The sequence below is a fragment of the Mustela lutreola genome, chromosome 8 (genome assembly GCF_030435805.1).
Source record: "Mustela lutreola isolate mMusLut2 chromosome 8, mMusLut2.pri, whole genome shotgun sequence".
Lineage (NCBI taxonomy): Eukaryota > Metazoa > Chordata > Mammalia > Carnivora > Mustelidae > Mustela > Mustela lutreola.
The window spans coordinates 74351733-74368054 of NC_081297.1; the positions used below are offsets into that span (position 1 = coordinate 74351733).

Below are 16322 nucleotides of genomic sequence, written 5' to 3' on the forward strand. Positions count from 1 at the left end.
TTTGCTGTGCAAAAGCTTTTGATCTTGATGAAATCCCAATAGTTCATTTTTGCCCTTGCTTCCCTTGCCTTTTGCGTTGTTCCTAGGAAGATGTTGCTGCGGCAGAGGTTGAAGAGGTTGCTGCCTGTGTTCTCCTCAAGGATTTTGATGGATTCCTTTCGCACATTGAGGTCCTTCATCCATTTTGAGTCTATTTTTGTGTGTGGTGTAAGGAAATGGTCCAATTTCATTTTTCTGCATGTGGCTGTCCAATTTTCCCAGCACCATTTATTGAAGAGGCTGTCTTTTTTCCATTGGACATTCTTTCCTGCTTTGTCGAAGATTAGTTGGCCATAGAGTTGAGGGTCTATTTCTGGGCTCTCTATTCTGTTCCATTGATCTATGTGTCTGTTTTTGTGCCAGTACCATGCTGTCTTGATGATGACAGCTTTGTAATAGAGCTTGAAGTCCGGAATTGTGATGCCACCAACGTTGGCTTTCTTTTTCAATATCCCTTTGGCTATTCGAGGTCTTTTCTGGTTCCATATAAATTTTAGCATTATTTGTTCCATTTCTTTGAAAAAGATGGATGGTACTTTGATAGGAATTGCATTAAATGTGTAGATTGCTTTAGGTAGCATAGACATTTTCACAATATTTATTCTTCCAATCCAGGAGCATGGAACATTTTTCCATTTCTTTGTGTCTTCCTCAATTTCTTTCATGAGTACTTTATAGTTTTCTGAGTATAGATTCTGTGTCTCTTTGGTTAGGTTTATTCCTAGGTATCTTATGGTTTTGGATGCAATTGTAAATGGGATTGACTCCTTAATTTCTCTTTCTTCTGTCTTGCTGTTGGTGTAGAGAAATGCAACTGATTTCTGTGCATTGATTTTATATCCTGACACTTTACTGAATTCCTGTATAAGTTCTAGCAGTTTTGGAGTGGAGTCTTTTGGGTTTTCCACATAGAGTATCATATCATCTGTGAAGAGTGATAATTTGACTTCTTCTTTGCCGATTTGGATGCCTTTAATTTCCTTTCGTTGTCTGATTGCTGAGGCTAGGACCTCTAGTACTATGTTGAATAGCAGTGGTGATAATGGACATCCCTGCCGTGTTCCTGACCTTAGCGGAAAAGCTTTCTGTTTTTCTCTCTGCCCTATGACCCAGCAATTGCACTATTGGGTATTTACCCTAAAGATACAAACGTAGTGATCCAAAGGGGCACGTGCACCCGAATGTTTATAGCAGCAATGTCCACAATAGCCAAACTATGGAAAGAACCTAGATGTCCATCAACAGATGAATGGATCAAGAAGATGTGGTATATATACACAATGGAATACTATGCAGCCATCAAAAGAAATGAAATCTTGCCATTTGTGACAACATGGATGGAACTAGAGCATATCATGCTTAGCGAAATAAGTCAAGCAGAGAAAGACAACTATCATATGATCTCCCTGATATGAGGAAGTGGTGATGCAACATGGGGGCTTAAGTGGGTAGGAGAAGAATAAATGAAAGAAGATGGGATTGGGAGGGAGACAAACCATAAGTGACTCTTAATCTTACAAAACAAACTGAGGGTTGCTGGGGGGAGGGGGTTTGGGAGAAGGGGGTGGTATTATGGACATTGGGGAGGATATGTGCTTTGGTGAGTGCTGTGAAGTGTGTAAACCTGGTGATTCACAGACCTGTACCCCTGGGGATAAAAATATATGTTTATAAAAAATAAAAAATTAATAAAAAAAAAGAAAAAAATGTCTTTCCCATTCTGTAATGATTCAACAGAATGAGAAATATTATTCAGGTCTTTAACTGCTCTGTTTTGCTTAAAGCTTGATTTTTTAAATATGTCTTTATATTTTCTAGTTTAGCCCTTCATTTCAGATCTATTTACCCAGTGTATTCCATCTGGCAGTGAACAAAAGCACATTTATTTCTAGACCCTCCAATGTGTCAGGTATCATTCTAGGCACTGGGGACCCAAACACAAACAAGCCATACAGACTCAGCCCTCAAGGAGATCAGTTTTGACACTGAAGCAGAAGAACACATCTCCCTCAAAGTGCCTGCAGTTTAGCAGACAAGACAAACACAAATTCATGCAGACAATTATAATACTTTTTGATAACGATGATGGGGGCCTCAGCAAAGTGCTTTAAAAATACATAGGAGAGAACAATGATCTCTAGCCAGGGAAGTAAGGAGAGATTCAAAGCAGAAGTTATATCTGAACCCAGTTTATCATTCCTCTTGAGTTAGTTAGGCATTACAAGACTAATAATACATTATATTATGTTCCTAGAGCTCGAACAGTAACAGTAAAGCAGGCTGGTAGTTATTTCTTGATCCATGTCAGACCAGTTAGGCACAATTGACCAGAAAGAAAAGTCAATATCAAGTACTCTTTCCAACATAGGACTGTACCTACAAATACGTATTATTTTCCATTGCAGGAGCCTTCTTCCTTTATGCTGGATTCGCTGGTGTGGGACTCCTTTTCATCTATGGCTGTCTTCCTGAAACCAAAGGGAAAAAATTAGAAGAAATAGAATCACTCTTTGACAACAGGTTATGTACATGTGGCGCTTCAGATTCTGATGAAGGGAGATATATTGAATATATTCGGGTGAAGGGAAGTAACTATCATCTTTCTGACAACGATGCTTCTGATGTAGAATAATTTTCAGATGCTGATTTATTTAGGTATTTAAACAAACCTGGGGGACAAAAGCAGCAATTGGTGACCTCAATGCCCTGCTTTTAATCTGGTTCTTTCCACAGTCTAGTTTTGAATGACCTCATAATCTAGAATATTTGATTAGGAGGAAGATACAACCATGATGACATTTTTTTTTCACAAGCAGAAATATAAAACAATATTTAGAGATTTTAAACTAATAATTACTGAACAAATGTATGTAATTCCTTCCTGAGGTAGTCTAAAATGAATATTGTATCCAGTGACTTCAGTGGTATCCTTTTTTCCTAAAACCATATATAATTATTAGTGGCAATAGAATCAGTCTATTCTAGCTTAATTGTATGATATACTTATGAAGGAGGATTCTGGGATAAGATCCGAGGGTGTTTTCTGTCAAAACATGGCCTGTTGGTCCTAAATTTTCCGAAGGACAAGAAGTGTATCTGTGATCAGCTATTAGAAAGATTCTGTTTAAGCTTTCAACAAATTCAAAAGTACCTCATACAGAGGCACAGTTGTCCTTATCTCCTGTGGATTCCACATTTTGGTCTCTCTCTCCAAATCAGATCTTGAGAGTTCTTCAGAAACTGACTCTGCACAGGACCTTTTGAACATTATGAAAAGCAGGTCTTTTAGGGTTTATTTTCATACATATATTTTGCATTGGTGATAAGTATACATTTGCACAGATAAGGTAGCAAGTTTTGATAAGTATATTTTATTGCTAGAAAGTAAGAAAGAAAACATTTTTATGGATCCCTGATATGAGTTAGTCACTTAGGTACGCAACTATAAACACAAAATAGCACCAGATCTTTGACTGTGTTTCAGGGTTTCTGTTCATGCCAAAATCACCTGATGCTTACCATGCCTTCACTCATCGCCTCTGGAGTCCTACTATTTGTGCCTTCATTTGTGTTAATACAAATAGTTGCTAGCAGACTATTTTTCCCCTTCTTTTAATCGAGTAATTCCTGAAGCAAAAAAGAAAGAAAGAAAAAATCAGTGACAGATAATCCAGCTGTTACTGATGTTTTAATTAAATAGTGGGACAAATTTTTTCCTTAGTTTTTTTAGTAACTCTTAAGGGAACTGTGACATTACTTAATAATACTATAGTCTTTTTTTTTACTTTAAGAACATAAACTCATTTTTATTTTGCACACCCTTTTCTCATTTGCCCTGACAGTTTATCAAAAAAAGACATAGATATGTCTGTGGGTGTTTCCTTTTTCTCATACTTGCTTGGACTTTTTTCCTTCTTGTCTAAAAATTAGGATTTTCTATTGGAACAGATTAATGGTTCTAATATAATATACATTGCTACAATGTCTTCTCAAAATGTTTGTTGGTTTTTATGCCCATTCATCAATGAACTCTAATTTTTGCTCTTAAGAGCTATTCAGAATATAAAAAATTACTTGCTAATTCCAATGAAAATATGAATGGTCTGGGGCCAGATAGGAATATGTAAGTTTGATGGACTTTAATATGGCTCTAAACTTCTAATAAGGTACTCTTTGGAGTGAAAAGATGGCTATCTCTAAATTCAGTGTGTTTCTGCCAGTCCCCAAGATGTTTTGTTCTTCGCTTGAAGTCTGGTTTATTCCTAGAACTATTATCAAAACTGAAGATGTAGCCAAGGAGGTTTGTTCTCATAGCCACCAGGAATATGGTAACTGCTTGAACTGTCATTTTACTGGTCTAAATATCCTTCAGCCAAAAAAAAAAGTTTTCTTCCTTTGATCATTTCATATATTAAAAAAATTTTAGAGAGTTGTTTTCCCCTGAATTAGGTGCTTTGATTTCTAAGGGGATATTAATATTGATCTTTTCCCCCAGAAAAGGAGATGTGATTTAATAGAGAAAATCATTGATATTTCTTATCCCATAAGAAATATCTTATCTGTGTAATATTTCACACAGGTAAAGTGGAAAATGAGCTATTGTGTGGTAAAATCAGAATATGATGGGAAGAAAAAATATTTAGACCAATAAAGTGCTCTCTAAAAATGTATTTTTCTGATTTATCCAAATTGCCTCAATTCTTCTCTTTATTACATGCATAGCCTTAACTATATGCTTATGTACTCAGCTGTGCTGAATGCACAGTAACTTTATTAAAGGAGCAACTGGACTTTTATTATTTCTTAAAGCAGAACATGGCCTGTTCTCCCTGACATAAGCAAATCGTATATTCAACTTTATATCCATAACTGCACATAGTAGCAGGGAAGATTAGCCACATTCTCCTTTATTCTCCTCAACCTCTCCTTTAAAGGACTATTTGTTATTTATATAGTGATAAAGACAAATTTCCTTATCTTTGAAGTACAATACAGTTGGCACAGTATAAAGATTATTGATAATTTTTTTAAAAACTACTTAAAAAGAAACCTTATACAATTAGAGTATTATTTTTAGATTTGGTGAACCTTTATAATATACTAAAAATTAAGTATTTGAATTTTGCAGGTTTTTTTATATTATGTACCTTTTAAGTTCTCAGCATCTTTGGCTACCACCACCAACTTGAAAACATTCCATTTGAAATACCATCAAATGTATATTTTGTAGGACAATTTATATATGGTATGATTTGACCTACCATATTATAACAGGTTAAGCATCATGCTTTTAACCAAAATTAGGGTTTCCTTCTAAGCATGCTGCAAATTCACTAGAGACCTATTGTGTTTTAGGAACACGTAGTAAAGAAAATCGTAACCCCTATTTGAGGCTTAGCTTGGGTGGCTGATGAGATCTACCATAGACTAAAGAGAATGTAACCCTTCACCTGCATTTGAACACATAGGGCTGAATGTGCTGTCAGATAAATTTTAAAGATTTGGTATTAATATTTTTCTTCAACACAAGCATTCCTAATAATTTTGACTGTTGTACCTTAGTAATTAATTACCCAAAACATTATTTTTAATGTATTTGTAAAAGATCTAAATCAAAACTAAATTTAAAAGGTAGTATTTCCGTTTGTAATTTTGTTCCCAGCCATATGCAATAATTAGTCCCCTGATGGAAAATGCTATGACAGTAATGTTGTCAAGTGCTTTTTCATAATTTTATTTTACCACTGAGCTAGATTTTAGTGTATGGAGTCTAAATACTATTTTTTAAGTTACTCTAAAATGAGAATTCAATTAAAACAAAAAATTTAGAAGTTGCTTACTATCATTTCAAAATCCATTATCTAGAGGAAGAATGAAGAGGAAAAATGTTAACTGACAACTTACCCTTTGACTTTTATATTGGAAAGTAAAATTGAAATGTAATTATAGATTCTAGGGGAAGGATATTCTAAAAAATACTATCTATATCTTATCTAAGAAAGTCCCACAGCTTAATGACACTAATGGCTTAAAATACCATAATATAGTGACAGGGAGTGGAAGGATTTTTATCACATTGGCACAGTAATTAAGAATAATTAATGAGATTTTTGTTATAATCAGTTATATTTTTTAACTGTTTTCCTGATTAGAAAATCTCAAATTCTACTTAGCACCTAACAACTTACATTTATACAGCTGTTGCAACAAGTTTTCAGTTTTTATCTTTTTACTAACTGCAAATAAAAAAAATGACCTAGCAGGCCCATGACAGAGAATTCATAACATGTGCTTTATAGAAGAATCTATTAAACAGTGGATAAAATATATAGCTGCTGCCTATGAAAAGACTTAGAATTCTTCTCTGGATTGATTTTAATGTCCTGTTTTCTTTTTTATCAGTTTTCTTAGCCTCATGTACAAAAATGTCAAGCTAGTTTGATGAAGTGATCAGTTGGTAACAACAGATCAATTATCAGTACTTTCAGTTCTTCTGGGTGAGAAATATTGCTGTTTTCTGGAAATAGCAATCATTTAAAAATGCCAAATAGCTAACTGCTACCAACTCTCTTTTACATCGTCTTTTAGAGGGGGAAATATTTGTGTGCCAGTAATCATCAAAGAGATATTTTGTAAGAGTGTTAATGATGTTCAGAAATACATGAGAGAATTTTATCCTCTTAATTTGCCTGTGAGTGTAGAATGGTGTGATTCCTATAAATCTTTATATGTATAAAGCAGTCTTGCACTTGAGTAATTTGTCTATGGAATGTTCAATAACTACTTTCTTTAGCAGTAATATTCATATATTTATTTCACACAGTTAAGTTCATGTGTTTGATTTTTGTCATATCAGTATGAGAAAAAGGAATGCAGCGTACAAGTACTTATAAACCGATATTTTGTGAAGTTTTATGATTTTAGTAAATTTAACATCATTCCATCTCATTTGAAGGTTAAAAAAAAAAATAAGACTTAACTCTAGCCAAAGTAGAACTTTATATTCTACATGTCCAAACTGGTTCCTAGAGGCTTTTGGACTATATATCACATTTGATGTTAGAGTATCTTTATTTGTAATAAATGTTCAGATTTCTATTTAAAAGCTCTAATGTACATCTAGATTAAATCAAGAGTTTTATGCTTTTAAAATATGTATTTCAAAATGTATATTTTAATTTGAGTGCATGTTATATATATAGTATTTAATACTTCACATGTCTTGGAAAATTCAATATAAATATTTATTCTTACATGTGACTTATGGGGTATCTCTTAAAAATTATGACTATGTATCATTCCCTTCAAAGTCATTCTAGCCTATAGCTGTATCAAAAGTATTGTATATTTTATGGAAATTTAGTGATGTATATGTAAATTTTTTAAGTTATTTTATTGAAGTTCAATCTTTACATAAAATTAAAATCTTTTTTTAAAAAAAGTGTCAGTGCCAGAACTGTAAATGAAAATAATCAAATAAAAGTTATGACAATTCATTAGTCATTTATCTCCTTTGCACTTTTCTATTTCTTGATTCTCTTCCTTTGATTTTAGGATCTAAGTTACACAGGAAAGGCATCTACAAAATTTTGTTATCTCTCTATATTTATGCAATTCTTACTCATTTTAATTATATTTTACCTCTTTTTAACATGGATAAACTCAACTATCTTTAAAAATAAATATAATACCTAAAAATTATTCTAAGGAATTATTCTAATAAATATAAAACTTTGAAATGAAATGCTTTAGGAACCCTTGAGATATTATTTCTGGTTGTTGTCAAAACCAGATGTGACATAAGCCATTATGTTGGGTTGACAAAAACTATTTGCTTTGTAAATAAAAACAAAATACCTGCTGGATGATCATCTGACAGTTCCTTTTGGAACTCTATTGGTCTCCATTGCCATTTTGCCCTAACTGTAGCTTTTATTAGCAAGAATTTTCTATAGTATTATCTGGGCAGCTATTAAGACTTACCTCCATAGTTATGGTGTGCCATCCTAAGCCCACCTGTCAAAACAGCATGAGATCATCCCTTAAAGATACTAGATCACTTGTCCACAGGCTTACAATAGAGATGGGATCTCATGTTCAGGTGGCTTCTCAATGCACACAAAATTAAATTTTATTTTCTTCTGCAAAAAAAAAAAAAGAAAAAGTGGAGGGGTACCTGGGTGGCTTAGTGGGTTATGCCTCTGCCTTCTGCTCAGGTCATGATCCAGGGTCCTGGGATTGAGCCCTGCATTGGGCTTTGTGCTTGGCCGGGAGCCTGCTTCCCCTTCTCTCTGCCTATTTGTGATCTCCTTCTCTCTATCAAATAAATATTTTCTTTTTTAAACTTAAAAAAAAAAAAAAGTGGAGTTGCATTTAATCAAGAATTCTGATGCCAGCAGATAAAGTAAAAATCCTACAGGAATGACCCAAGAAAATCCCATAAATTATGCATAAAGGCTCTACTCACCAGGACACCTAAATATTGCAGTACATATTTGCATCAGTGGTCAAAGTCTTCATTTAACTATACAGTCTTGTGGGGTAAACATTGTAGTGCTTTTCTGGGTACTAAACTTAAGTTCAGAACATTCTGATGACTTGCCCAAGATCATACATTAGGAAGTAGTACAGAACTTCTGTGTGGACTACACCAATAATCTTCCTCTCTGTCATCATTTGGGATGTCTTCTGGTGAGACCCAGGCAGAAAGATTACAAAATAGACATTGTGGAATTAATTCCTGTGTTATAACTCTTAAAAGGTATGCAGAGAAAGAAACAGTTACCTCATTTTAACCTGGTCTATAGACACAAATTCTGAAAACCTTTGGAGATTTTTCTCCAAATATGAAGCACTGACTTACTCTTTGCCTCAATTCCTGTCTATAAAGTAGAAATGTTACTCTCTACCTCATGTATTTGTTACGGGGGTCATATTAGTTAATCATCTAAAGCACTTAGAGCAATAGCACATAGTAAGTGCTGGATAACCTTTGGTTGTTCTTAGTGTCATCCTTCACATGTTATCCCTGATGCTGCTAATGTCTCACTGTCCAAAGCACAAGCAAGGTGTTTATAAATTCCTCTCCTGGCAACAATTACAAGGAGCAGGAGCGCATGGGCTTGACATTATGTCATATACGCTGTATGACTGCAGCAGCCAAGCTCCTGCTGACCAGAATGGATGGAGCTGATACGGCCGACTACCCTGAGGTTCCTCTTCCCTTCTCCACCTCCTTCCCATGAGCATCCTCCTGAATGGCACAGTTAATGAAAAACACAACCTTCTCACAATCTCCAGATTTAACAGGATTTAATACACAACTTCTCTGTGTGTGATCTCTGAATCAAGAAACAAAAATAAGTTCAGAATATCTCAGTAACCTATCATTTAAATTCCTTCCAGCATTTAAAAAATATTTTAAATTCTCTCCAAATGCTTTAAAAAGGGGGAGGAGTGGTACCTGGGTGGCTCAGTCAGTTGAGTGTACAGCTCTTGGTTTTGGCTCAGGTCTAGAGCTCACGAATTATAAGGTGGAGCCCACATCATGCTCTGCACAGAGCCGGGAGTCTGCTTGAAGATTCTCTCTCTCTGCCCCTCCCCCTACTTGTGGGTTCATGTGCTCTCACTCTCAAATAAATCTTTTTAAAAAATTCTCTCCAAATAAAAAATGACATTAATCCTTTATTAAGTGGCTATCCTGAAATTAAGCTATTATAAATGCTATGAGTTCAACATGAAACACTGATACTATTTTTTTACCTTTAATATTTCATCTGCTTTTCCACTATACTCACAAAAAAACTGCACAATAAGCAACATGCAGAGCAAGTTAATTTTTTACATGAAAGAAAATACTGACATGTTTTACTTCTAGCAAATGGATACTAAACCCAAAATAGATTTGTTAAAACAGTGGTTCTGAAAGCGTGGTCCTCAAACTAGAAGCACTGGAATCATCTGTGAGTTTGTTACAAATGAAAATCTATGAGCCTCACCTGAGCTGAATCAAAATATCTGGGGAAATAGTCCAGGAAAGTATATATTTTTAATTGAAATATAAATGACATGTAACACTGTATAAGGTATACAATGCATTGATTTGATGCACATATTGCAAAATGTTTACCACCATAGTGTTAGCTAATAGGTCTACCACATCACATAATTATCATTTCTTTTTGTGGTAAACAATTAATCCAGTCTCTTAGCAACTCTGAAGTTTATTAATACAATACTGTTGTCTATAATTACTGTGCTGTGCATTAGCCCTCCAGGACCTATCTACTAGTTCCAAGTCTATACTCCTAAACAACCTCCCCAATCCTCACACCCCACCCCCTAGCCTCTGGTAACCACCATTCTATTCTGTTTTCCCAAGTTCACCTTTTTTTGGATCAGGGAACTGATCTTAACAAACTCTCCAGATAATTCTTAAGCACACAATAGTGGAACCACTACATTCGATTTTTTAAATCAACACATTAAAAAGGAATCAGCTGCATTTTCTTTCAAATGGTTAGCTCATCTAGTGAATAACAAACTGAGTGGATTTATATGCAAGTTACTTAGGAATTCATAAAGCTAAGTCATTTCCACCTCAGGGGCTTTGCATGTGGTGTTACATCTGTCTAGCATGCTTGTTACCCCTATTCTTTGTGTCCCGTTTCTTCTTATCACTCAGGTTTCAGCTCAAAATCATCTCCTCTGAGAGCTTGTCTTGACTATATAATTTAATCACTCCCTCCTCCCCAATACATCATGTAAACTTGTTTTTTTTTTCCCTAGTGTTTATCACTATTTGAAAATTATTTTTTAGTTCTTATCTGTTTCTCCCATGAGAATATACACTGCATGAAAGCAGGGAATTTGTATTATTCACTACTGACTCTCCACTCATACAGTGCCTAGCATATAGTATGTGCTCAGTAAAAATTTAAGGAACAAATGGATGTGTGCATCTCAGGTGCTCCTGTGGCCTACAAAGGAGCAGGGGGAAGTTTTAATGGGCTGCGGAAAAATCATTAAAATGATACCATGGGGGTTGCGGGGTTATGGACATTGGGTATGTGATATGAAGTGTGTAAACCCGGAGATTCACAGACCTGTACCCCTGGGGCTAATAATACATTAGATGTTAATAAAAAAATTTAAAATTTTAAAAAAATGATACCATGGTACCAGTCCAATATTAGAGAGCATGTTTCATAAATCAATCTCTGTATAGTAAAGCTGTTTTAATCAAACAGCAAATTCTATATGGCATATGAAGGCATGTGTATTCACATAAACACATTTGGATGACAAATTTGGTTTCTTTCTCCTATTAGAGGAGGAGAAAATCTAATTAGGATAGCAAGGAAGGTTGGGGTGCAATTTGTATCTTTTATACTATTCTATTTCTACATTCCTTTTATGGAATAAAAACACATATTCTATATACTTTATATACATTATTTTATCTTCTCTTCACAAAACCCTGTATAAAAAGTAGCATGAGTATCTTTATTGTATGGATGAGGAAATAACCTCAGTCACAGAAAGTAAGTAACTTAAGTAAAAACAGGTCAATTTGTGCCAAAGTCATTTTTAACAAGTATTATTTATTTTCTTTTTTACAATGAACTTTATCATGGAAAATTTTATAATTGCCTCTGCTTGAAAATTTTTATACTTTACTTTTTCCTGCAAGGTCACTGGTTATGGACTTAGAAACTAAAACGTAACTACTGGATAAAACTGACAATAACATTTAGAAGTAAATATGAAAGGACTGTAATTTAAAGTCTAAAATGATCAGCAATTTCTAAAATATGCCCAAATTAACATTTATAAATTAACCCACAGAATCCTAATAAGCTTCCTTACTCTGAAGTCTGCTGTCTGAAGTTAAAATAACTATTCCAACTTTCTTTTCTTTAATGTTAGCAAGGTATATCTTTCTCCATCCCTTTACTTTTAATCTGCATGTGTCTTTATAATTAAAGTGGTTTCTTAAAGACAGCATACAGCTGGGTCTTATTTTTTGTCACCTGACAATCTGCTCTTTATTGGTGTATTTAGACCATTAACAGGGTGACGAAATATCTACCATGTTTGTTACTGTTTTCTATTTGTTGCTTTTGTTCTCTATTCCTATTTTTGTTTTCTACTTTTTCCATTTTTGGGGTTATTATTGAGCATATTATATTATTCCATTCCTCTTTTAGCATATCAAATATACTTTCATTTTAGTGGTTTCCCTAGAGTCTGCAATGTACATATGCAACTAATTCAAGTCCACTTTCAAATAATATTACACTCTTTCACAGATTAGAAGAGTCAAATATTCCTAATTCCCCATCCCTTATGTCACTGGTATCATTCATTTCACTTGTACATAAGCTACACATTGCACACATTGTTGCTTTTGCTATTATTCCAAACAAACTTATCTGTTCAATCAACTAAGAATAGGAAAAATAAAAGCTTTCCCTATACATTCATTCCTTCTCTAATGTCTTCTTTTCTTTATGCAGGTCCAAGTTTCTGATCTGTATCACTTTATCTCTGGAGAATTTTTCTTATTTTAACATTGTTTACAAGGCAGGTCTACCTGGCAACACATTCCCTCAATTTCTGTCTGAGAAAAAGTCTTTATCACTTTAGAAGGATACTTTTGCAGGATCTAGAATTCAAGGTGGTAGATGTTTTCCTCTCATTTCAAATATTTCACTCTACTCTCTGTTTGCATCCTTGGGCTTCTGGGAAGTCAGATGTAATATTCATCTTTGCTCTTTAAATAAGGTGTTTATGTCCTCCAGCTTTTGGAGAAAAGCTTTTATTGGAGAAAGAGTTTTCATCTTCATTTTCCACAGTTTGAATATGACATGCCTGGGTGTAGTTGGGTTTTTTGTTGTTTTGATTTTTGTGGGGGTTTTTAGCATTTATATGAGCTTCCTAGATCCTTGGTTTGTTATGGGACATAAATTTGTCCATAAGTCCTTATAACCTGCAGTATTTCTTCTATTCCTTTCTCCTTATCATTCTAGTATTCTCCTTGTATGTATAACTTTGGTACTTACCCAAAGTTCTTGGATAGTCTGTGCAATTATTAAAAATCTTTTTTCTCTTTGCTTTTTAGTTTTAAGAGTTTCTACTAACATATCATCAAGTTTGGAGATTATTTCCTGAGCTATGTCTGGCCTATTAATGAATCCAACAAAGGCATGTTTTACTACAGTTACAATGTTTATCTCTAGCATGTTTTATTCTTTCTTAGAATTTCCATCTCTCTGCTTAAATTAACCAACTGTTCTTTCATGTTGTCTAATTTTTACATTAGAATCTTTAAAAAAAAAAAAATATTTATCTGACAGAGAGAGACCACAAGCAGGGGGAGTGGCAGGCAGAGGGAGAGAGAGAAGCAGGCTCCCTGCTGCAGGGCTCAGGCCCTGGAATCATGACCTAAGCTAAAGGCAGTTAACTGAGCTACTCAGATGTCTCACATTAGAGTCTTTAATATCTTAGTCATAGTTGTTTAAAGTCTCAATCTGATGATTTCAATATCCTTACTATATCTGAATCTGGTTCTGATGTTTGCTGTCGCCTCAAACTGGTTTTTTTTTTTTCCTTTTAGTATACTTTGTAATTTTTTGTTGAAACATGGACATGATGTAGTAGGTAAAAGATAAATAGGCCTGTAAATAGGCCTTTAGTGATATAGTGGTAGGAGGAGAGGAACTGTTCCATAATCCTATGAGAAGGTCTCAGTCTTAATGAGCCTATGCCCCTGAGATATAAACTTCACAAAAAAATTTTCAGTTTTTTCTTTCCCTTTGGCGGGAGAGGATGGCTAGAAAGAGCCGGAGTTGGGTAGTTTTTTTCCCTTGGTCAATTAGACTCTGATAAAGCTCAATCAAGTTAGGCTCTGGTAACATATTTTCTCTGGAGGGCAGGCCTTGTTAAGAAGAATAGCTTGGGGTGCCTGGGTGGCTCAGTGGGTTAAGCCTCTGCCTTCGGTTCAGGTCATGATCTCAGGATCCTGGGATTGAGTCCTGCATCAGGCTCTCAGCTCCGCGGGGAGCCTGCTTCCTCCTCTCTCTCTCTGCCTCTCTGCCTACTTGTGATCTCTATCAAATAAATAAATAAAATCTTTAAAAAAAAAAAAAGAAGAAGAAGAAGAAGAAGAAGAAGAATGGCTTGCTTGGGCACCTGGGGGGCTCAGTTGGTTGGGCAACAGCCTTCAGCTCAGATCATGATCCTGGAGTCCCGAGGTCGAGTCCCACATTGGGCCCCCAGCTCCATGGGGAGTCTGCTTCTCCCTCTGACCTTCTCCTCTCATGCTCTCTGTCTCACTTTCTCTCTCTCAAATAAATAAAAGAAAAGAAAAAGAAGAAAAGAAGAATGGCTTGCTGTGGTCTATTTACAATTGATTCCTTTTCCCCTCCTCCTGCCAGGCACCTCAGAGAATCTTTCTCCAACCTTCACTGTTAGAACGTCGTAGAGCTCTTAGAAATAAAATTCAAAAAATGTAAGAAGCCCACTATGACTGCACCCTTCTGGAATGTTTCACTTTCAGACTTGGCACACTGAGCCTCCAGCAATCCATCAGTTAATTTAGGTTTCCTACCTTGGCATTGGTTCCCATGAATGTTTCTGCTGTAGACTTTATGCTTAGGTAAATTGTGATTCTCTGTCTTTCTCTCTGTCCCCAATTGTGTGTGCAGTGATTTGCCCCATAACATCACTTTTCCATGTGGAAGAGTTGTTTATATTCAATTTGTTCGCCTTTTAATTGTTGTCAGGATGGGGTATGACCTTCCAAGCCCTTTATATACCAAACTGGAAACCTAATAAGCTTCCTCAACTTTGTAAAATACAATTTTAAAAACTCCAGGTGGGGTAGACACGATACCTTTTTGTGTGCTTTAAGAAGTCTTTTTCCCACCAGAAGGAATAACTGGGCAAGTGACCGGAAGACACTGAAGTCTTGTCAAAAGCATTCACCAAGAGCATGGATGTTTCAGAGCTCCAAGGCAGGGGTACCTTTAGATACCAAAAATAAACAAATTACATTTATTTCTAAGGTTTAATCAGAAGTCTCAGGGAACCTGCAAGTGCCAACAGGAAAGCCCTCAAGTTGCTAGACAGTAAAGTTCATTTATCAAACACACCTAATAAACATAATTGGTATAACTGGTTAGTTACATGACCTCTTCCTCCCTCCATAAATAGCGGGGGGGGGGGGGGGGCAGTGTTCAACTGTAGAAAGGAACCTGATTAACTTTCTAAACTAGCCTTTCTAAAAAAGCCATCCAGGCTTCTGGAGAAGATGGTAGAGTAGGAGGATCCTAAGCTCACTTCATCCCACAGATGTAACCAGGTAACATTCACATGAGTATAAAAAAACACAGAAAAGAACCTGAAGACTGACAGAACTCCCCACAGCTAAATGTAGAGAAGAGGCCACATCAAAGAAGGTAGTGAGGACAGAGATACAGTCCAGAGCCAAAGGGAACCGTCACACTGTCCACTGGAGGGAGGAACACCACAGGTGCAGAAACGGGACTGAAACAGATTCACACCACGGATCCCACAGGGGAAAGAAGACTCCCCATAATATTTGGCTTTGAAAACCAGAAGGGCTGAAGAGTAAGTCCTTACAACCATAAGGACTTAAAACCTGGAACTTTAAAAATCAGTGGGCTCAGCTCAGGGAGACCTGGGGGTGGGGGGCCAGAGGAAATTTAGTCCTGTTCTTAGAGAGACAGCAAAACAAACAGCCCCACAAAGATACAGCATAGAAGGAGCAGCTTGAAAATCCCTTGGGGCATACAGGAGGGAGATCTGTTTACTAATTCAGAGCATGTGCTGTAGTTGCAGGGATCCTTAGGAGACTGGGAGTGTGGGGCACAAATGAGCCACTTCCCTCCCACACCTCCCAAGCTACCAAAACTAGCGAACTAACTTGCTAAAAATGAGCCCTACCCTGCATTCTCTGACAGACAGACCCCCTCCAGACAGGCCTCCACCTCAGGTCTCCTCCCACAGCAGACCAGCATAAACCTTGCTGACCCACCCTCTCTAATACACTCTTGGCCTGATGCACCTAAAGCAATGTCACAAGTCTGACAGTGTGCAAGCAGCCCCAACAGGGGCCAGTAGCATTCCAGACTGACTTCTCCAGAGAGAGGGAAAGATGACCACATACACCAGTCAGACTGTGGCTCCAGCAAAGAGCTGGGGGCAGACAGCTGGTCTGACTGCAAGCTCAACCCACCAACCATAGCTTCTCAGGGGAC

General features: G+C 36.1%; 1 protein-coding gene and 1 long non-coding RNA gene across 2 annotated transcripts in view; one reads left to right on the forward strand and one right to left on the reverse strand.

Annotated features, from left to right (window-relative positions):
* SLC2A13 (solute carrier family 2 member 13) overlaps positions 1–7538 on the forward strand; it is a 374984-nt gene extending 367446 nt beyond the window's left edge. Inside the window, exon 10 of the mRNA XM_059185645.1 lies at positions 2445–7538. Coding sequence (XP_059041628.1) covers positions 2445–2671 — 227 coding nt within the window. The 3' untranslated portion in view covers positions 2672–7538. The remainder of the gene's footprint in view (positions 1–2444) is intronic.
* On the reverse strand, positions 3574–15653 carry LOC131838877 (uncharacterized). The gene is made up of 4 exons (XR_009356731.1): positions 14936–15653; positions 8507–8727; positions 8023–8180; positions 3574–3666 (listed from the first exon to the last, which is right to left on the reverse strand). It is a non-coding gene; the product is annotated as an uncharacterized LOC131838877 (long non-coding RNA).
* Between the last annotated feature and the right edge of the window lie 669 nt (positions 15654–16322).